This window comes from Arvicanthis niloticus, chromosome 9, assembly GCF_011762505.2.
Source record: "Arvicanthis niloticus isolate mArvNil1 chromosome 9, mArvNil1.pat.X, whole genome shotgun sequence".
NCBI lineage: Eukaryota > Metazoa > Chordata > Mammalia > Rodentia > Muridae > Arvicanthis > Arvicanthis niloticus.
Window position 1 is genome coordinate 52,067,654 of NC_047666.1, and position 19,634 is coordinate 52,087,287.

Below are 19,634 nucleotides of genomic sequence, written 5' to 3' on the forward strand. Positions count from 1 at the left end.
CTCAGCCAGTGGGCAAGGTATCAGTGAGGGCAGGCAGAATAAAAAGTGGCAGACCCAAGAGGAAAGAGTACAGACACCTAGTAGACACTCAGAAATGGCAGGGTACTAATATGCAACCATCAACCTACCTGGCTGGGCCCCAAGGTACCCATGAGCCCCACAAAGCAGCCTCAGTACCAACGGCCCAGGGATGGTATCTAATAGTGCCCAGTTATGAACACAAGGACTTGGGGACAGCCTTCTCCAAACCCTGATGCCACCCATATCCCAGACTGGAATCTTTGCTTGAGCGAGTAACTGTTATCCACTTAGAAAGAGCGCACTTGCTGCTTACTGAGTGCCTACTGCATATCCAACTCTACATAAGGCTCTTGCACAGGGAACACTGGCTTCATATTCTAAATGAAGAGGCCAGGGCTCAGGGCAGCCATTGCTCTAGGTCACAGGCCTGGAGGAGTCAGAGTAAAGCCACCTGCCTGTGCCTCTGGCTTTGTGTAGGGAAAGCTTCCCACATGGCCACAGTGGGTAACTAGTAGGAATGGAGCCTTAGCAGGGCTGGGTTCTCTCTACTCTGCCTCTTGGAAATACCCCATCTCTGGTTGCTACTGGAAAGACACTACCACCACCATCATCATCACCATTCTCACCACCACCACCACCACCACCACCACCATCATCATCACCACCACCACCACCACCATCACCATCATCACCACCATCATCAGCAGCAGCAGCAGCTGAGTGCTTCTCATTGGAAGCCCTCCAGGCCTGTTCACTTTGTGAAGTTGTAAAACAGCCCCACTCCCCCTCTCCAGGAAAGAACCTACTAGGACATCCACCATCTTGTCTGCCATAGCCTATAGCTGGCTCCCCAGCCCATTCCCCTGTCCCTGTGCTCTTTATCCAGAGCCTGGATTTGTGACACACAACTGCCCCTGCAACCTGGAGGTGGGGCATGCTGTGATAACTACAACTGGCTGCCTGTCTGCAGTGCTGCTGCGGGTCTGTGCCCAAGCCAGCCATGAGGAGGGCACACAGAGGCATGGGCGTGGTGGAGAGTTGTGGGCTGGAGGTTGGACTCTGAGCTAGCACCACAGAGTAGAACCCATGCTGTGTCTGGACACATGTGAGCAGGACATGACTCCTTTTTGAGTCCCCTCCACTCACTCGACTGCCCCACCTCAAAGCCAGATGCCTCTTGGTTCTCAGAGGTGGCAGTGACCACCCCTTCAGGCTGAGTTGTCACCTTCTTTCCAGAATGCAGCCATTGCCCAACTGCCATTTTCTCCACAAGTGGCACGAGTCAGACATGTGATGAGAGTCAACCCCTTGCTAGAACATAGCTAGAACCTGAAGACATTAGTGTTTCAGTCTACCTTGGAGACATCCCCACTGTTAGACATCATAGACACAGACCCGGGAGCCATCTCCACAGCAACCCGAGTGTAAGCCTCCCACACCTACCTTCAACAGGTGAGGTTTTGAGGCGCCGGCAGATGGCTTCAGTGTCCCCATATGTCTCCTTGATCTTCACCACAGCCTCGGTGCCCCGCAGCTCCATCAGGGAGCGCAGCTCCTCCATGGTGCACCCAAACTCGCCCCCATGGCTCGACTCATTTCTTTGGTTTTTGGAGTAAAAGTCGCTGTTGGTCATATCACCCATGTTTGCTGAAGTTTCTGCTCAGGCTGGGCCTGAGGGTCAGCAGCGGAAAAAGGGGCCTCTGGGTGATGGCTGTGTGTGTGTGGCTGTCCTCAGTACACCCTCACCAGAGGGCAGTAGCTTGAGGCAGCCAACTTTGAGTCCCAGGAGGAGGTGATGGCTGAGGTGGGCTGGCGACAGCACTGGAGAGCTCGGAGGAGTGTCCCCAGGAGTGGGGTGAGGTCCAGGGGCCGAAGAGGCTCAGGAATGCTGACCCAGGAGTCTCCATTCAGTGGGGTCCATGCTGATCCCTGGGGCTGGCATCTACATGGTCGGGACAGCTCCTGTGAGATAATCAGAGTGAGTGATGAAGGTGAGACATTCAGAGACAGATGCCTAGGAGAGTCAAGGAATAGGTGTTGATCTCTCTCTCTCTCTCTCTCTCTCTCTCTCTCTCTCTCTCTCACACACACACACACATCTGGCTCTCACTCCCTCAACACACTAACATACTGCTAGTCCATTGGCTTCCATACTATTTAAGTCCTAGGGTATGTCCACATGATACACTGAATTCCCACACATACCATGGGGTGCAAATGCCCACTTGTCAAACACAGCCCAGCTATGCAACACACTAACTGCCTCTTTATGCCTATTCCATGGTCACAGACATACCAGCATAAGGATGTATTTCATGACACCCCGATGGAGACACCTTTCATGCATGCTGTCACACACTGTCCCATCTCTAGGCCTGTAACTGAATGTTCCCTCATAGACACACAGCAGACCCTGTTTCTCTTTTTCTGACTGACTAGTCCTATGTATTTACACATGCTGCTTGTCCACACAGTCTGGGACACAACTCCTCTCCCCATAGGTCCCCTGACACCTCCCCTACAACACTCCCTCTCACAGGCCCCATCTGTACCCACAGCCCCCACCACAGTCCTCCAGGAACTCAGACTTGTGTCAGAGGAGCCACCACATGTATTCATGAGGCTGTCCTTGAGTCCAGAGCGTTTGTTCCCTGCAAGAGCTGGGATCCATGAAGCCCTCACCTGGAGCCCCCACCGGTCAGCACCATGGACAGCAGACAGCAGCCCACAGGTCCCTCTGGAAGCAAGGAGGAGGGAGTCACTCTCACTGTTGTACAGGCCACCCATGCAGGAGTACAGTGGCTGTGGGCTGCCAGGAAGAGAATCCAATCTGCCAGGATACCTAACACCAGCAGCCGAGGCCCCTGCAAGCGTTGGGTGACAAAGGGCCCCAGCTGAGCTCAGTTAAGCCTGGCACAGGAATCAGCCCCTCCCAACAGTCATAGCCAGCTAGTTATCCTGAGTGGGCAGTGAGGAGCAGGGATAAAAGGAAGAAGAAAGGTGCCAGTATCAGTCCACCCTCCACTTGTCCAACCTTTCTCTTCACAGGCCTCTTCCCCACATTTTAGGGTCACTGGTGTCAGGTTTGTGTGTTTTGTTTTCTCAGGGAGGAACTCCAGAGAGGGAAGAGAGTTTGTCAAGGGTCACAGAGAGCAATAGGGTAGAGGAGTTCAGTGGGGATGATGTCCTCTCTCCTTCCTTGGGGGAAGTTCTCTCAGATGTTCTGGGCAGGATGGACTGTGCAGGCAAACACTGGCATAGTTAGTGGGGTGTATGTCTTGTGTCCTGGCTGAGGCATCCTATGCCATCCTTTAGGAGACACTTTGGCTTACAGGGGTTGGAAGTGCACTATGGCTTATACACATTGGGACCAATAGGTATCCCTTGGAACAGAGTATAGTATAGACATGATGCCCAAAGAGGAGATCTAGGCACCAGAAACAATGTGTGCCTGGTGTGTCCCTCAATGCAGAGGTGGCCCTGTAGTGGCACCAACCATCCTGAGCTCATGAGGTCTCATTCATCTTAGGACCAGGTGAGGTGGAGGCCAACTCTGCCCATGAATACAAACAACAATCCCTCTCCCTCATTTTATTTTTTTTTTGGAGACAGAATAGCCTCAGACTTGCTATGTAGCCAAAGGTGACCTTGACTTTGAGCTCTGGATTCTCCTGCTTTTACCTTCCAAGTGCTGGAGTTCCATGTTGGCACCACCATACAAGGCCTTTCTCCTCCATATATCAGATGACATGCTAAGAGGTCTCTGTATATCTAGTATTACATGTGACTGCTATGCATGCAGGTACGCAGCACAGTGTTTACCTCACATGCTGGGATCCATCCCCAGTAACATAGACATGCATGCATGCGTGCACACAGTGCATGCATGCACACACTTCATACAGTAACATCTGCTAGGAGCTAAGTTTCAAGGATGCAGGCAGTGTGTTTCATGTGTTACTCCGGCTAACATGGTACCTCACTATTCATTCGGTAAATAACTATGGACAAGTGAATGGAATAAAATGTAAGCAATGTCTCATTGAGGTATACATATATTAAGACACTATCTCTTGTAGGCTGTCCTCCAATGACCTTGAATTTCTGGTCCTCCAGCTTTCATTCCCCAGATGCTGGCAGAACAGACATGCCCCACCATGCCCAGCTTTCCATTAGGTCTTTATAACCCCTTCAGTTGGATATTATAATTAAGCCCATTTTACTGTCAAAAAGAATGAGCCCCATGGGACTAAAGAAATTGATTCAAGTTCACACAGCAGGGGAGATGTTAGAGAAATTTCAAACTTTAGATGGTGGCTCACCACCCTATACGAAGGGCCTGGCTGGAGCCTGTTCTAGGAGTAGAGTCTCTTTAGAAAGTGCTGGCTCCTGAGACTCAGACTTACTATTTTTTTCCATGACTACAAAGGACTGTAGGTCCTCAGAAGGATCCTGTCCCCAGCACGTGCCACCTGTAAGAGGTGTGGGGGGCTCTCTCAGAGCACAAGGTTGGAGGAGGCCTGGGTCCCACACAGAGGAGACATAGGGCTTCTGTGTTGATCAGCACACTTTCTACTGTAGATTGTGTCTTGTGGAAGTCCAAGAAAATAGGAGAGAAAACAGCCAAATGCCTTGAGAAGATGATGATCCAGTAATGCAGAGTGACTTGTGAACAAGATGAAGGTCAAATGAGGTGGAGCATTTTGGACCCTGATTGATGTCTGGAGACGTAGGTGGGTCTGAGCTCAGTGTAGGTGTACCTATTGCTGGAGGGAGGGACTCACTAGAAACCTTCTAGTGCAGGCTTTGATTTCTTAAGGGTAAGAGGTGACTTTTTATTCATAACCTGGGAAGCCTTGGTCCTCAGCCCCAGGAAACAGTGTGGCTAGAAAATGGCAGAGAGGCAGAAAGGCAGAGAGGCAGAAAGGCAGAGAGGCAGAGAGAGGCAGAGAGAGGCAGAGAGAGGCAGAGAGAGGCAGAGAGAGGCAGAGAGAGGCAGAGAGAGGCAGAGAGAGGCAGAGAGGCAGAGAGACAGAGAGGCAGAGAGGCAGAGAGGCAGAGAGGCAGAGAGAGAGGCAGAGAGGCAGAGAGGCAGAGAGGCAGAGAGGCAGAGAGGCAGAGAGGCAGAGAGGCAGAGAGGCAGAGAGGCAGAGAGGGCCAGAGACAGAGGCATCTTTTTGACCTCTGGCCTGCCTAATGCTTAGTGGCAGAAAGCACCATGGCCTGCGCTCTTCTGTGATCTGCATGTGCTACCACACCACTGGCACATGGAAAGACATTTATTGAGAATTCACTAGGTGCTGTGCACCTTAGTATGTTACAGGGACATCTCAGAGAGAACACGAAGTCTAAGGAGTAGTGGCTCTGGAAGCTTCAGTGTGTTGGCTCTGACTGTGGCTTTTTTCACCTCTCAGCCGAATGGAAAGCAAACAGACATTGGTTTCTTCATCTTACAAATGAGGAAGAGACATAAGAGTATCTCTCTCACAGGTGCTCCTCTGCCTTGGTTAGTTATTGCATGTGACATACCGAAGACAGAGTACAGTGCACAGGAAGCACAGGGAAGTGATTATTAATTAATACAACTACTTAAGACCTGGATATCTTCACAGAACATATGTGGAACTGAGGCTGAGGAAGGTGGCTTCAGGCTCATGTGGGTTGGTGGCAATGGACCTGGAATTTGAACTGGGGCATACAGAGACTATTCTGGAAGCTACAGGGCCTTGTTTTGTGATGCTCTCTCAAGGACTTCTCATGAGGCCTAAACCAAACACCATATGGAAAGCAAAGTGGCTTACAAACCACAAGAGGCTTTTAAACCTAAGGTGCTGTTTTCGCTCCATCCCTTGATACCTGTGGCATGGCTTACAGGCACTGATAATTACTTCTGTGACAGCACAAGCCAGGAGAAGTGTTAGCAGCAATTATCTCTGTGATCATAATAACAGGCCTGAGTTAATGGGCTTCTGTTGATATTAAGGACTATGGGTTAAGATAAACTGACTTTGAACCGTATCCATCTGATTACTCACCACCTATCTTATTTTCTTTCCTCTATGTACCTACCCATCGATCTATGCATCTGTCCATCCCCCTACACATCATTTCCCTTTCTTTGCTTCCTTCCACTTATCTATCCATCCTTCTACACACTCATGCATCCATCTATCCATCATCCTAACACTTATTTATCTATCTGTTCATTTGTCCGTCCGTCCATCCATCTGTCCATCCATCCATCCATTCATCATCCATCTACCTGTCCATGACACACCTTCCTTCCTTCCTTTCTTTCTCCCTCCCTCCCTCCTTTCTCTCTCCATCCCTCTCTCATTTCCTTTCTCCCATCTTCCTTCTACTCATCTGTCAGTCTACTGCCTGTGCATCTACCTCCCTACACACCCAGCCACCTTTTCAATGACAGTATCATGGGAACCCATTTTGTGCCAGGCAATGAATAATCAAGACCTGGTCCCCTCCACCTAAGAAATGACAATCAGTGTGACAGTGAAAACCATGACTTCCATGACTTCATGTGCTTGCTGCTATGGAGAGTCCTGGGTGCTGCAGACACATTGAACAGGTGATACCCCTTCTTACATGTAAATAGGAAGCTGTGCCAGAAAGAACTAGAAATACACAACTGGAGGGAGGGGCTTGTGAGGAAGTACAGAGGGATAAAAGTCTGGGGCAACCAAATCAGCTACAACTTGGATTTTAGGTCACTCCCAGGTGACTCTTATCTTCCCCATCTGATACTGCTCATCCCCCATCTCCACAACTCATGGCCACTTGCACAAGATTACACCTCCATGCTGGGTACCTTGGTTTTTATTTTTAAATTGCACAGCTTACTCTGGAACTTGCTTTGCCTGGGAGAGATGATCAATTCAAAATCACGGGGTTCATAGCCACAAAATCACTTAGTAGAACTCCAGTGAAATCAGGCAGACAGAAGGAGCCACTGACTCAAAAGTATGTGCTAACCCTATCAGCCCCCTCAGTGGCCATATTTGCAGCACTTGTATAGAAGTACAGATATCTATCTATCTATCTATCTCTATCTATCTATCTATCTATCTATCTATCTATCTATCTATCTATCTGGTAGATGAATGGATGAATGGCTAGGTAGATGAATGGATAGATTGGAAGGATGGAAAGAAGAAGGAAAGAAAAGCAGATGCATGCATGGATAGATGAGTAATGTGTGGTTGGAATGGCCTGCAGGAGGAAGGTAGGTTGAGTAACAGAGCAGGTCACACAGTGATCCCTTCTCCCTCCATACTCAGCTTCTGTGGTGTGACCTTAATCAAGCCTTTTTCTTCTCTGGGCCTCAGTTTCTATGAGACAAGTGATGAGAGTAGACTACCCTTCTCCAGGGTCCCTTCAGTTTCTGAAGTTCCAAGCTGTTTAGAAACCAGAACACTGTGACAATATTGGATTTATAAATTTTGGTTTCATCTTAGCATTTGAATGAGTTTGCATTGTTAGATCTCAATGAGTCAAGAATAGGTTAGGGTGCTTCAGAAAGTCTTAACCAGGAGAGATACTGGCAGAGGAAGGAGACTTTTATACATATGCATATATGAGTTAATTTATATATTATATATAAATCTATAAATTATATATTTGGGCTAATTTAACAAAGAGGGAATCTATATTTCAAAGGAAAGATTTAAAAAAAGCAACCCCTAGCTCAAACCAACAGCTTTTCTGATCTGAGCCGAAGCATGCCTGGTAGCTGGGACGGTTGCAAATGAACTGTCTTCTAAAAATAACTCCTGGATGCCAAATCCTTCTGTTTTAAGAGGTGCTGAATTTAAATGCCACCTGAATATGTATTTTTAAAGCCACCACTTTCTTTGAATTATCCCTGACAGCAAGAACTGATATGGGGACACAAGTATGGAGGTCTCAGGCCACCCAGGTCTGCTTCTGCTTCTTATATATCTCTGGCAGGACTCTAATCTCTGTGTCTTAGTCCCTCCTACCCCTCCCCCAAGATGGAGACCAGTTAGTTAAGCTCACAGGATTTTGTAAGGATCAACTGAGGTAAGAGCCCTTGGCAATAAGAAAGTGTTTGTTACTTGACGAATGGCCATTTCATTCACCTTCTGCTTCTAACTGGCTAAATTGGACTGTCCCCTGAGTGCCACCTTTAAAACAACCCAAAATGGGCTTTGCTGGTCACGTAAGAGCCCTCATCTCTGCTTGGGCATCACCCAGTCATCTCAGCACATAGGTGTTGCCTCCTCTGCTCTGGTCTAAATGAACTAATTATCTCTCCCCTGGGAAGGGCATTTTCTTTTCTCTCCTAGCTACACATTCTGGTGGCTCAGGGGAGCTGGGTAGGAGGCCCGAGAAGCAGAAAGCTCAGCCCAATAGGTGGAGATAGAGGGACAGAGTTCTTATACATCTCTCTTGGGAGGAGGTAATTTTCTCTGTACACGTGTGTTGAAAAGGAAAGAGGCTGATGGTCTTGGGTGAGCATGGGTATCAGTGGACAGGCATGGATTGGGCAGGTGTGCATTTTAGTGAGTGTTAGTGTATATGGGACAAGGCCTGGGCAGACCCAAGTCAGGGATGTGAAAAATGGCAAGGTCCTCAAAGTGTCAAATGTCTGCTTAATATGAGGGACCCTAAAGAATGAAAGGAATCACACAGGGCACTGAATAGGTCCGTGAGAGTATGGGAACATGATTGAGCCAGAGAGAGCTGTGCTATCCCCCATCTGAATGTTCAAGCCCTGCAGTGTATGCATGCATGAGGGCTTGTCAGAGTGGGTGCTGACAACCTTAGCTCTGCATCCTCACAGCTGAGGAATGAGAACAGGGAAAGAGGAACTGAAAATGAATACCTCAGAAGCAAAGTTACGGCTATTTTTAGACAACTGCTATTCTGTTAACCAGAAAAGGAAACTCTAAAAAAGAAAAGAAAAAAAAAGAAAAGGAAAAAAAATCCCACAGAGAGCTCCGAGAAGCTTGCGGGCACAGGTAGCAGGAGCAGGGTGAGCAGTTAGGAACCTGAGGCTTCTTCCCAGTGTCTGCCCTAGTGTCAACTTCCTCCACTGTTCCTGGTCTCCAGATGAACTGCCAATGGTAGTGGTGGGGACAAGCATCCATCTCTGGAGAACCAGGTTGTTCACACACACACATCCATGTATCAATTCAATTACCTACCTGCCTGCTCATTATTCATCCACCTAACTATCCACCTACCTACTTAACCATCTGTCAGTGTATCCACCTCCCCATCTAATATCCACCCATCCATACACCCACCTACCACCTAATCATCCATCTACCACCCACCTAACCATCTAACCACCACCCACTTAAGCATCTTCTAGTACATTCACCCATCCACCTAATTATCCATCTGTATACCCACCTACTACCTAACTACCAGTCTATCCACCCACCTACTTATTCATCCATCCATATACTCATTTACTACCCAAACAGACATCTACTCACCCACCCACCCACCCATTCACCAAACCATCCATCCATCCATCCATCCATCCATCCATCCATCCATCCATCTTTCCATCCACCTACCCACCTACCCACCTAACCATTCACCTATGTATCCATGCACATCCCATTCACCTAAGTATTCATCAATATACCTACCCACCAACCTAATAACACACACATTCAACCAGTTATCCATCTACCTCTCATCTAGCCATTTACCCAACAACCCATTCATTACTCTCTACATGGCCACCATCAATCTACTTTACCTACCTATCCACCCAGCCATTCATCCATCTACCAAACACCACCTAACTATTCATCTAGTCACTATTCACTCACCAACACCTAACAATCCATCTACCCATCATCCACCACCTAGCTGTCCACCCATCACCTACCATCTAGCCAACCATCCATCCATCTTCCTACCATAACCTAATCATCCATTCACCTGTCCGTCCACCCACCTAACCACACACCCAGCAAGGTACATCTCAGGTCACCCAGGACACTGGGCTGATAGGGAGGGAAGTGAAGTACTCAGATCTTTCTTCCCCTGTGCAGGATCTGATCATCATGCTATACGGCCCTAACATGACCTGCAAGTCAGGATTTGGAGGTTGAATTGAGAAATTCACACACGCATTTTGGTTTGATGTTTTTAAGTATATAAACAAAATATCTCTTGCCCAGGGAATCATATCCTCCAAGTGTGGCTTGACCACCACTGCCAACAGCTACTGCATATCTGAGCTCTCCATGGTTGTTTCTAGCTTCCAGGCAAGGAGGATGTAGATCCAAGATGTAACAATGATCAAGGTCACATGGTGGAATTTGAAACAGCTGAAATGGGTCTGTTATGGCCCTAAACCTTTGCTTATCTGTGTCTCACAACCCTTTACCAAGCATATCCCTGAACAGTGCCTCTTCCCTCCTGCCTCAGTTTACTCTTCTGTAAAGTGAGGTTATGTGTTGAACAAACATTCAACTTAAAGGGTCATTTTAGTGACACCCTTAAGGACCTTCCTGCCCCTTGATGCTTGTTTCTTAGGAGCATAATTTCCTGGGCTTTCTTGTTGCTACTTGTCTCCAGCAGGATGGATAATCCCAGCTGCAGCCCAAATCCTGATTGGCTAGAGGCAGAAGGAAGGGGAAACACCCTGGAATAAGATGCATGTGACAGCTATAATTCACTTTCTGTCTGTGGTATACACAGCTTCCCACTGAGGCCTCTGTACAACAGTGTCTGCCTTACAGCATGCTTCTTTGTGTGTTCCAGGCTCAAGCACCTTCCTGTTGAAAAAAAATCTATGAGTTTCCTGACCAAGCTAAAACAGTCAAGTCATTAGTGGGTGAACATGAGACGGGCTTCATGTAGCAGCGCACTGGGAAGGCCTATTCTGGGTTGCTGGAGAGGGATGTGTGGTGAAAAGGCTGGGGATAGTGCTGTACCTGGGATGGGATGGGTGATTTGGACATTATCTTCTGAGTCCAGCCACATGCCTCAATCTCCTCTGAGATTCATTTCCTGTCCCCAACCCCATTCCCAGCACCAAACTTTGTTAGGTTCTTTCTGCAATCCTGAAAGCTCCCAGCTCTGAGAGCCCACAGTGACAATGTCCCCTTTTGGCACTGCTCTGTCTCCCCAGTTTCCTGTTCTGTCCTCACAGGCTATAAGCAGAGTCTTGAAGTAAGAAAGAATAACCAGATTGGGGTTGAAGGCCATGTGTGCTGAGGACTATGACATATAATCTCAATGACCCTGGCATCTTCTCTCCAGCAGCTCAAGATCCTTGCTCTTCCCTTTGGTCTCCAGTACAGCAAAGCTTTTGAGGATAGAATTCTATCACAAATAGACTTCTAACTGGCTGATGGGTCCACCGTCACCTCTGACTGTGAAAGGCTGGGGCCTAGGGAGTAGGCTCTGGGGATGAAATGTTGATAGATGACTGGAGAAGGTGCTGAAAGCCACTAGGTGTCAGGAAACCTGATGACATCAGCCCTTTTCTACCCTCTGCAATTTGACTGCAGATAATGGCATGTGAGCTGTCCACATGGTCCTGGTACTGAAACAGGCTAAGCCCGCACTTCAAGAAGATACCAGGGCAACTGATTCCACTCTGAGCTGTCCTCAAGCCTGAGGTGCTGATTTGGAGGGAGAAACTGAAGGCGCGCCTGACAGAGCTGTCCAGGGGCTCTAGTTCTGATAAGACAAAGTGCTGTAAATTCCCCTAAACTCTCCAGGACAGCAAGGCTAGCTATCAGGCTGAGGGGTTGAGAAGGTCAGAGTTAAAAGTATCTGTGGACCTGGGATGCAATATGTGGATGCAGGGAAGGATGTGTTTTCATGAGTTCTTGAACAGGCACAGGGGGGTTATCTGTCACATCTAACAGTGATGCTCAAAGGTCAATTCTCAGGAAATAGGAGCTGTTGCAGTGGACACACCCAGGCAGAAAGATGACACAACTTAAAGAAGCCACTTAAGTGCATGGTCAGAGAATGTGTCATTATATCTCTGTTACTTGCCCCCAATCCAGAAGTGTTAGCAACCAGTGATGTATTCTTTGTTCTATGCCCAGTCCTTGGTCCCTGGCTCCTACCAGAACTGAGGGCATAATTGGGTTTTGGGAAACATCTCACTGAATTTACTAAGTTCTTTTCTCCATGGGAAAGGGAGGAAAATCCAGAAGCACCAGGGATAAGCCTAAGTTGGAAGACTGTTTAAAAATAGTTCAATGAGTCCCTTGGGATCTAGACTAGAGAGGCAGAGAAAAAAATAGTTCTATGTAGTCAGAGTTTGCAGAAGTCTGCGGAACTCTAGGGGACAGAAAAGACAAAATAGGACTCTTGTGTCACAGGAATGGAGGACACAGAGGGATCCTGTGGCATGTGGCATCTTTCAGCATAGGGCAGCCACTGCTCTCCCTTGATGCTTCAGTCAAGGGGTGACTTGTGTTGGTGACTGTGTACATATTGTCACCATACCTGAGCCTAGGTTATCTCCATGTAAAGGCTCCTTGAAGGAAAGCCAGCCATCTCTGTGATACCTCCACCTTGGCCTCAGACTTAGAGGAAGGGCATCAAAGGCTAGGAAGCCACAGTGGCTATGGTTGATACCTGGGATCCTTTCACCGTTGTAAAGGTGTCATTCCTTTAGTCCATAATGACATCTCCAGCAAGACTCAAGGTCCCTAAAACAAAGCTGCTCAGAGACAGTTCATTGAGAGCTGCTTGTGCTGGCACCCCAGGGGACTGATTAAAACAGAGATGTACAGCCACACCCTGTGTGGGTGGATGAGTGTATGGAGATAGAGGCTGGTAGCTTAAAGAAGCTTCTGATCTCTGGTACTTAATACTTCCTTGTTTAAGGTTCTGGTTCAGAACTATCCTGGTTGTCTATTCTTAATCCATTAAATGCCACTTCCTGATAGGCCAGGCCTTCAGGTAGTTTTGTAGGTGGTTGAAAGCATCCAACTCCAGGGACTTCCAGTCTTTAGATCCCTGCATGCGATAGATATCCCCTCACACCCTCCTTCTTCCTACTTCTTAGGGTTTTTTTCCTGACCATATATGACCCTGCTTCTCTGGGGCTTGCTATGGTCCTGCCCTTGGCTCTTGTAAAACCTCTCTAGCCCTGGGCTTTGCTATTCCACCCTGCATCAGACTGCATCCCAACATAGGTGTTTCTATCATGTCTTCACCCTGGGATCTACAACTGACCTTCCTACGGCTACCCAGCATGTCCTGGTTTTATATATATATACCGGGCCCTCAGCCTTGCTCAGATCTTACCCTTCCATAGGCTCTGTGATCTTTGTGGACTCTTAAGTACTGTCTGGTGACACCTCCATCCTTCACAGCCAATCAGGAGCCCAGCCCTGGACAGCTCCCTTTTCCTCTCCTCCTTAGGCTCTGTACTCTGGCCCACTCAACTCATTCACATCCTAGGGCTCCCAGGCCCTTCCAGCCCCACACCCTCCTTTCACCCTGCTGCAGCAAGGGTGGTGGAGACGGCCACATACAAAGGCCTCTACGAGGCAAGAGCTACATTGTACTCCGTAAACCCTACCTACACTAGTACACAGCGAGGATGTCTGATGCTTTTTCTGCAGATGAAGAAATTGAAGCTCAAATATGTAAAATAACAGCTTCCCCCAAAATATAGCTGATGAGGGCATTGCTCAGAGTAGAACTGAGACCTAACTCCGTGCCCACGTGGTCCATCACCTTTGGAACTCTGTGCCCACGTGGTACCTCCCCCTTTTGGCTGGGAGATGACTTAGTGCTTAAAGTGCTGTCTATATAAACATGAAGGCCTGAATTCAAATCCCCAGACCCCACGTGAAAACCTGGAAATGGTTGCCTGTACCTGTACAGTATCTAGGGTCAGAGACAGGTGCATTGTGGGAGCTCACTGGACAGTCATCCAGCCAAAATGATAAGCTTTCAATTCAATTAGAGATCTTGCCTTGAGGCTACAAGGAGAGAGACAAGAAGAAACTGGACTTCCTGCTCTGGCTTCTGCATGTGCTTATAGGGAAATAAGCATCTATACACTCACATGCATGCACCACACCCACATCCCACTACAACCTCAGTCCCCCTAACACACACACACACACACACACACACACACCCCACACACACCACACCACATAATATGTCATACACATATACATCACACTACACTCACATACCACACACACATACCATATACATATACACCCCCCACATATATCATATACATATATACCATACACACACCAGAACCACATCTAAACACCACAATATATACATACAACACACATACACACACCGACCCACACACCACATACCACACACACGTCATACACACATATACCACACCCACACACCAGAATCATATACTAAACACATACACTACACACATACCATACCATATGCACAAACACAAACCCATGCTATACACATACCATATGCACACATCACCCCATTAACATCACACACCACTCCACACACACACATACACACCATACCATATACATACATACACACCACATAACACACACATCCCACATACATCCCTTTCACATCTTACCACACACATACACTGTGGTCCAATGAATGCCCATACTCACTCCACATACATACACAACACTTACAACCAAACACACATCATACACACACACCCCACATCACACACACACATACACACACACCATAAATATATACCGTACACACACCCCACATACCCACAATACACTGCACACTTACACTCACATCACCTCTACCACCACCACTAAAAGCCTTCAATAGCTCCCTAGCAGCTGTTGTTAAGAAACCTATTCAGGGCAGGCCTTTAGTATCCTGTCCAGCTGGCTCCACACCAGTCCCTGGAGCTCTGTTCCAATGGCACCGCCTGCCATTTGTGATCTAATTCATGCCCCTGCCTCCCAGCATATATCCCTTCTTCCAGAAGGTTCAGGCCCCGAGTCTCTGTTAACCACAACCTCACCTCCGAGACAAGCCCTAATGCCAGCCTCTCTGAAGAGTTCTCCATTCCTTGCCCTACTCCAAAGTCCTGCCCCTCCTCGTTTCCAGCATCTCCATAGGCTTAGCCCCTCAATATCACAGTCTCGGGTGCTGTTTGCCAGCTCGCACCCCACCCCTTACGAGTGTGAGCACTCTGAGAACAGTCCTCAGCCAGGCTGGACTCCACTACAGCTGACTGTGCCCTTAATTGACAGAGGGCACCCAGAACAGAAGTCTCATGGTGAGGTCTGTACCTCACAGCTGAAGTTGGTGGTCTTCCTGAGGTTGCCAAGAGGTCCCCACTGGAGGGGCTCTTGTCCTCACCCTTCTGTGAGTCCTGTGCTTGCTGTGACAGAAATAGCTCAGCCCAGTGCTCTCTCACCAAGGGCAGTTACTGTGCCCTGCATACAGCCATGACTCCTGCAAGCCCAGGTCCAGCCCTGGGGCACAGCAACTACCAGAACCAGACTTCCTACATGAGGAAGCAGAGATCTGTCAAGCTGAGGGTGTTGGCCGGGGCCACCTGCAGTGGGATCTGAACTCCAAAAAGGCCCCTGCTCCACATTACCAGGGTGAGATAATGTCTGCCCTGGTGGTGGGACACACAGCTGGGAGTAAAGTGGAAAAGTGTCCCAGCCCTTCTGGTCCAATGAGGTCAGGTTCACATGTTCAACATAGCTGGTGTTAGGTCCTGCAGGGATACATAAAGCCCCCCTCCCCCCACCACCGTGTTCTTCCCTAGTCAGTCCCTTGGTCACCTCAGTCCTGGAGGTCAGACACTCAGAATCTATAAGATATCCAGGTTATGCAGGGACTGTGGGGACCTATGATGCCTCCCACCCTAGGCTTGTCCTCTGCATTATCTGTCCTGTCCCCGCCCCCTGAATCTATGCCCTGCAGGCCTCAGACTGGTAGGCTAGTCAGTGACTGACCCGGCTAGAAGCAACTGAGGGGGGCCCAGCTCATTCTGCAACCCTCCCCTGATTTGGCACGGCTGTCCCGGGCCATGGTGGAGACACGCAGAATCCACTCAGTACGTTGAACAGATGGTGCCACCTCTAAAAATAACTGTGCTGTACCACACTCCCCGGCACAGCCGAGGCCTGCGACAGAAGGGGGTCCGGGTAGGGGTGGGGGCTGCTAGATGCTCTCACCAGCCATCTGTGAGGGGACAGATGCGAATGCAGCCTCCTGGGGGAACACGGCCCAGAGGACCCTAGACTTGTTAAAGCTACGCAGAGCCATGGGCTTCATGCCCAGGTTCCAAGACAAATGGCTTACTCCTCTGAACTCTTCCTTCTGTGACCCTCAAGTAACCTCACCTCAGTGGTCCACATAGAGCTCTGAAATCACACCTGTAGTGTCCCCCCACTCCCTGCCTGTCACCTTCCACCCATTGCTGGTCTCTAAGGCCCACAGTTCCCAGTAATAGCCCTTCTAGGCAACTTCTCCAGCTATGGGGGCACCTCACCCTGTGGATCCATTAAGTATAGGCCATTTCCCTTGCAAGTAACTAGGACTGGAGGTCCTTTGCTCACTGCAGGTGGCTAGATGGGTTTCAGTTAGACTCCTCTCTCTGCTTCTGCTGAGAAGCCATGGTACAGTTGGGTTACCCACCCCTCCCTTCCACATAGTGTTGGGAGGTCTCTGACGTTGACCTGGAATAACACATTTCTAGAAGGGAAGTGGAAGGAGCTGGCCCAGAGCCACAGAGCAGCTGTTGGTAGAGCTGGACACAGGCCCAAGGCCTGTCAGAGGTGTCACCCTCCTGAGCCACCAACCTCCTTCTGCTTCCCAGTGAGCCAAGGGTGCACCCACCTTCATCCTGGGCATGATTCTCTCCAAGTGCCAGCCCCTCCCCCTCCCAACAAGGCTGACAGGCTTGAAGGAGCCTGAATGCACTGACATTACTTCTTGCTAAGAATCAGCCTAATAGATTCAAACCTTGAATCCTGAGGGTTCCTCCCTCTTCCTCTTAGCCTAGTTCTCCCTGCCTAGAAGTTCCCTTCTCTATAGTTCCGTGTCTGAGGAAGGCTCTCACCTGGTCCCAGCTCCTTGAGCCCTGCCATGTTGTATTTTACAGTCCCTCCCAATGCTAGGCTCAGCTCATGCCACCTCAGGCGTACTTCTCCTAGCATGTGACTGGGGAGTTCAGGGCTGGGGTTCAGATGCAGGTCTCCAAGCTGGGGTCCCTCTGAGTGTGAACTCCCCATTATAAGGAGTAAAAGTAAGGCCAGGAGTGTCACCTTGTTCTCACTCCAGGGTCAGGCCTGGCCCAAAGTGGGTGCTAGGTTCATAGGCTCAGCTGTGAGTGTCTCTTGTGGTTTGCTTCCAATTTTCTTCCAGGGTAGGGGAACATCTAGAAAGTTCATCCCCAGAATAGTGGCCCCTCAGGGTCCACACATTCACAAAGCTCAGAAGTGACCCTGGATCCCCAAGCTTACTTGACTTTAGAGTTGGGGGCAGAACTTGAAGGGGCAAGTCTCTGTGGCGCCCGGGTTTCCCACAGCATCTGGGTTACCACTTGTGTCCACACACCTCTCTCGACACTGCCCATGGCAGTTTGTGCCAATGTGCTGGTTCCAGAGTCCTCTGGAATAAGTGGGAGTTTCCCCTTTCTAACCATCTGTATTGTTACCCAGGCCCCCTAGTGTGTCTAATGGATTCTCGATACTGCACGGGACACCACCTTTTCTCCACTGCACAGGTGCATCTGAATGAGCCAGGCAGGAAGAACATGTACAGTCACGCAAGCAGGTGCACATGCACAGACTGAATCTGTGTGTGAGAGCAGGACAAAGTGCAAATGTGTGTGTGTGTGTGTGTGTGTGTGTGTGAATGTCCTTGTGTGCACAGTAATGTGTGTCCGGGTGTGCTGGGGCAGGGCTGAATAGTGCCCATGAGTTTGTCTGAGTGGAGTGGGTTCTAAGGTAGGAAGAGAGTGTGTAAACATGGGCTTTGTATGCATATGTGTGTATGTACATTTGCATGCATGCACATAAATGTGCCCAGGTTGATGTGTATCCATGTCTTTGTGTGTGTATACATGTGTGCATGTATGTGTGTATCATGTAGACATGCACATGTGTGTATATGTGTATGTGTGGATGTGTGTGTTTGTTAATGGGTTATGATAAAGCCAGGAAAGTTGACAGAACCTCCCTAGTCTGGAGCAGAGTTTTGCTCACCCTAGGTTGAAAAGCAGGTGAGTAGGGATCAGGGCCATTTTGAAAGACTCTGGGCAACAAAGAAGGCTGACCTTCATCTGACATCTTGCCACTGTCTCTGTCACTGCCACAGGTAGTCCCAAACCCTTCAAACCTGGAGTTCCCAAATCATGTCAGTGGGTGGTGACATGGTTTACAGGGAAATCTGCTATTAATGTTACCACAACCAAACTGCCTGCAACAGCACCCAGCATCTGAAGCATGTGCTCATTAGTGGCTTTTAGTTTGAAGTTTCAAAGGATCCATTTGTTATTCCCATTTCACAGGTGAGAAAATTGAGGCTAGAAGGATTCAAAGGTCTGTGGTGGGGGGCCACATGTTGCAATACCAGCAGGTGTAACTTCAAGGCTCATGGCCATGAATAGAATACACATCTCCATGGACATCGCTACTAACCAAGTCATGGAGAACCACACTTAGCTGTCCCCGATCCACCATTTCCCCCTCTTTTGGGCCTCAGTTTCCCCATCTTTCCCGCAGGAAAGTCAAGCTAGGTGGTTCTAACAGTTCCATACTGATTCACACTAGGACTTTGACATAGAGCTATGGGCTTCCTGGCTCACATATCCTCCCCTCTGCCCCAGTGGCCATATGAGTACCTCCCCCCAAATAATCCATCATTATATCTGCTGGCTGCTCAAACATCCATGTGTGGAGAGTTTCTCATTTAATAGAACCACAGAAATCAACTCAGAGATGTTTTGTGAATCACCCACTAGGCTTTAGCATATGCAGTTGCTTCTTAGCCTGGTAAACTTCTATTCACCCTCCAGAGCCCAACTCAACAGACCCTTCCTCAGCAAATCACATGCTGATTCCATTCTCCAGGCAGAGTCAACTAAACCATCCATAAGACTTGGCCGTGTCCCCAAGGCCTCATACGTCTCCAGGTTTGGTGCTCATATCTCAAGGACACAGCTGGCACTAGCAAGGGGACACACAGAAAAGTGCCCACAGGAATTCAAGACTTGCCCCCAGAAACCATAAGTCTCAAACCCGTCCACTTCCCAACACTGAGTTAAAACACAAGGACTGAGTGAGCCCTGAGTACCTGCTGTATACCTAGCCTTGATCGCAGGGAGGGTCGAAACTGGGTAGACACAGAGGTCAGGAGGGCCATCTTTCTAGAAAGGAGCTATAGCTGGCCAGATGAATAATGCCATCAGAGTAAGCAGCGACAGACATAAAAATAGCCAGGATCCACATGGATTGTCACCCAGGATCACCCCCATAGCCCCCTTTCTCTGAGTATGTCTCGGTGATGTACACAGAGGTCCCCATATAGGTTCCCTGATTTTCTTCATTTTATAGATGAGGAAACTGAGGTTCACTGAGGTGGAGTGACTGGCCAAGGTCACACACCTTGGTTCAGTCTGGGCACCAAGC

At 48.8% G+C, this 19,634-nt stretch overlaps 1 protein-coding gene across 12 annotated transcripts in view; it reads right to left on the reverse strand.

Annotated features, from left to right (window-relative positions):
• Atp2b2 (ATPase plasma membrane Ca2+ transporting 2) overlaps nt 1–19,634 on the reverse strand; it is a 305,270-nt gene that overhangs the window by 102,743 nt on the left and 182,893 nt on the right. For 11 of the 12 annotated variants that reach the window (XM_034511427.2, XM_076940283.1, XM_076940278.1 and 8 more), the window contains one exon: nt 1,465–1,983. In XM_034511427.2, coding sequence (XP_034367318.1) covers nt 1,465–1,663 — 199 coding nt within the window. In that variant the 5' untranslated portion in view covers nt 1,664–1,983. Of the gene's footprint in view, nt 1–1,464; nt 1,984–2,703; nt 2,759–19,634 lie in introns of all 12 variants that reach the window. The other variant, XM_076940276.1, reaches the window with a different exon arrangement.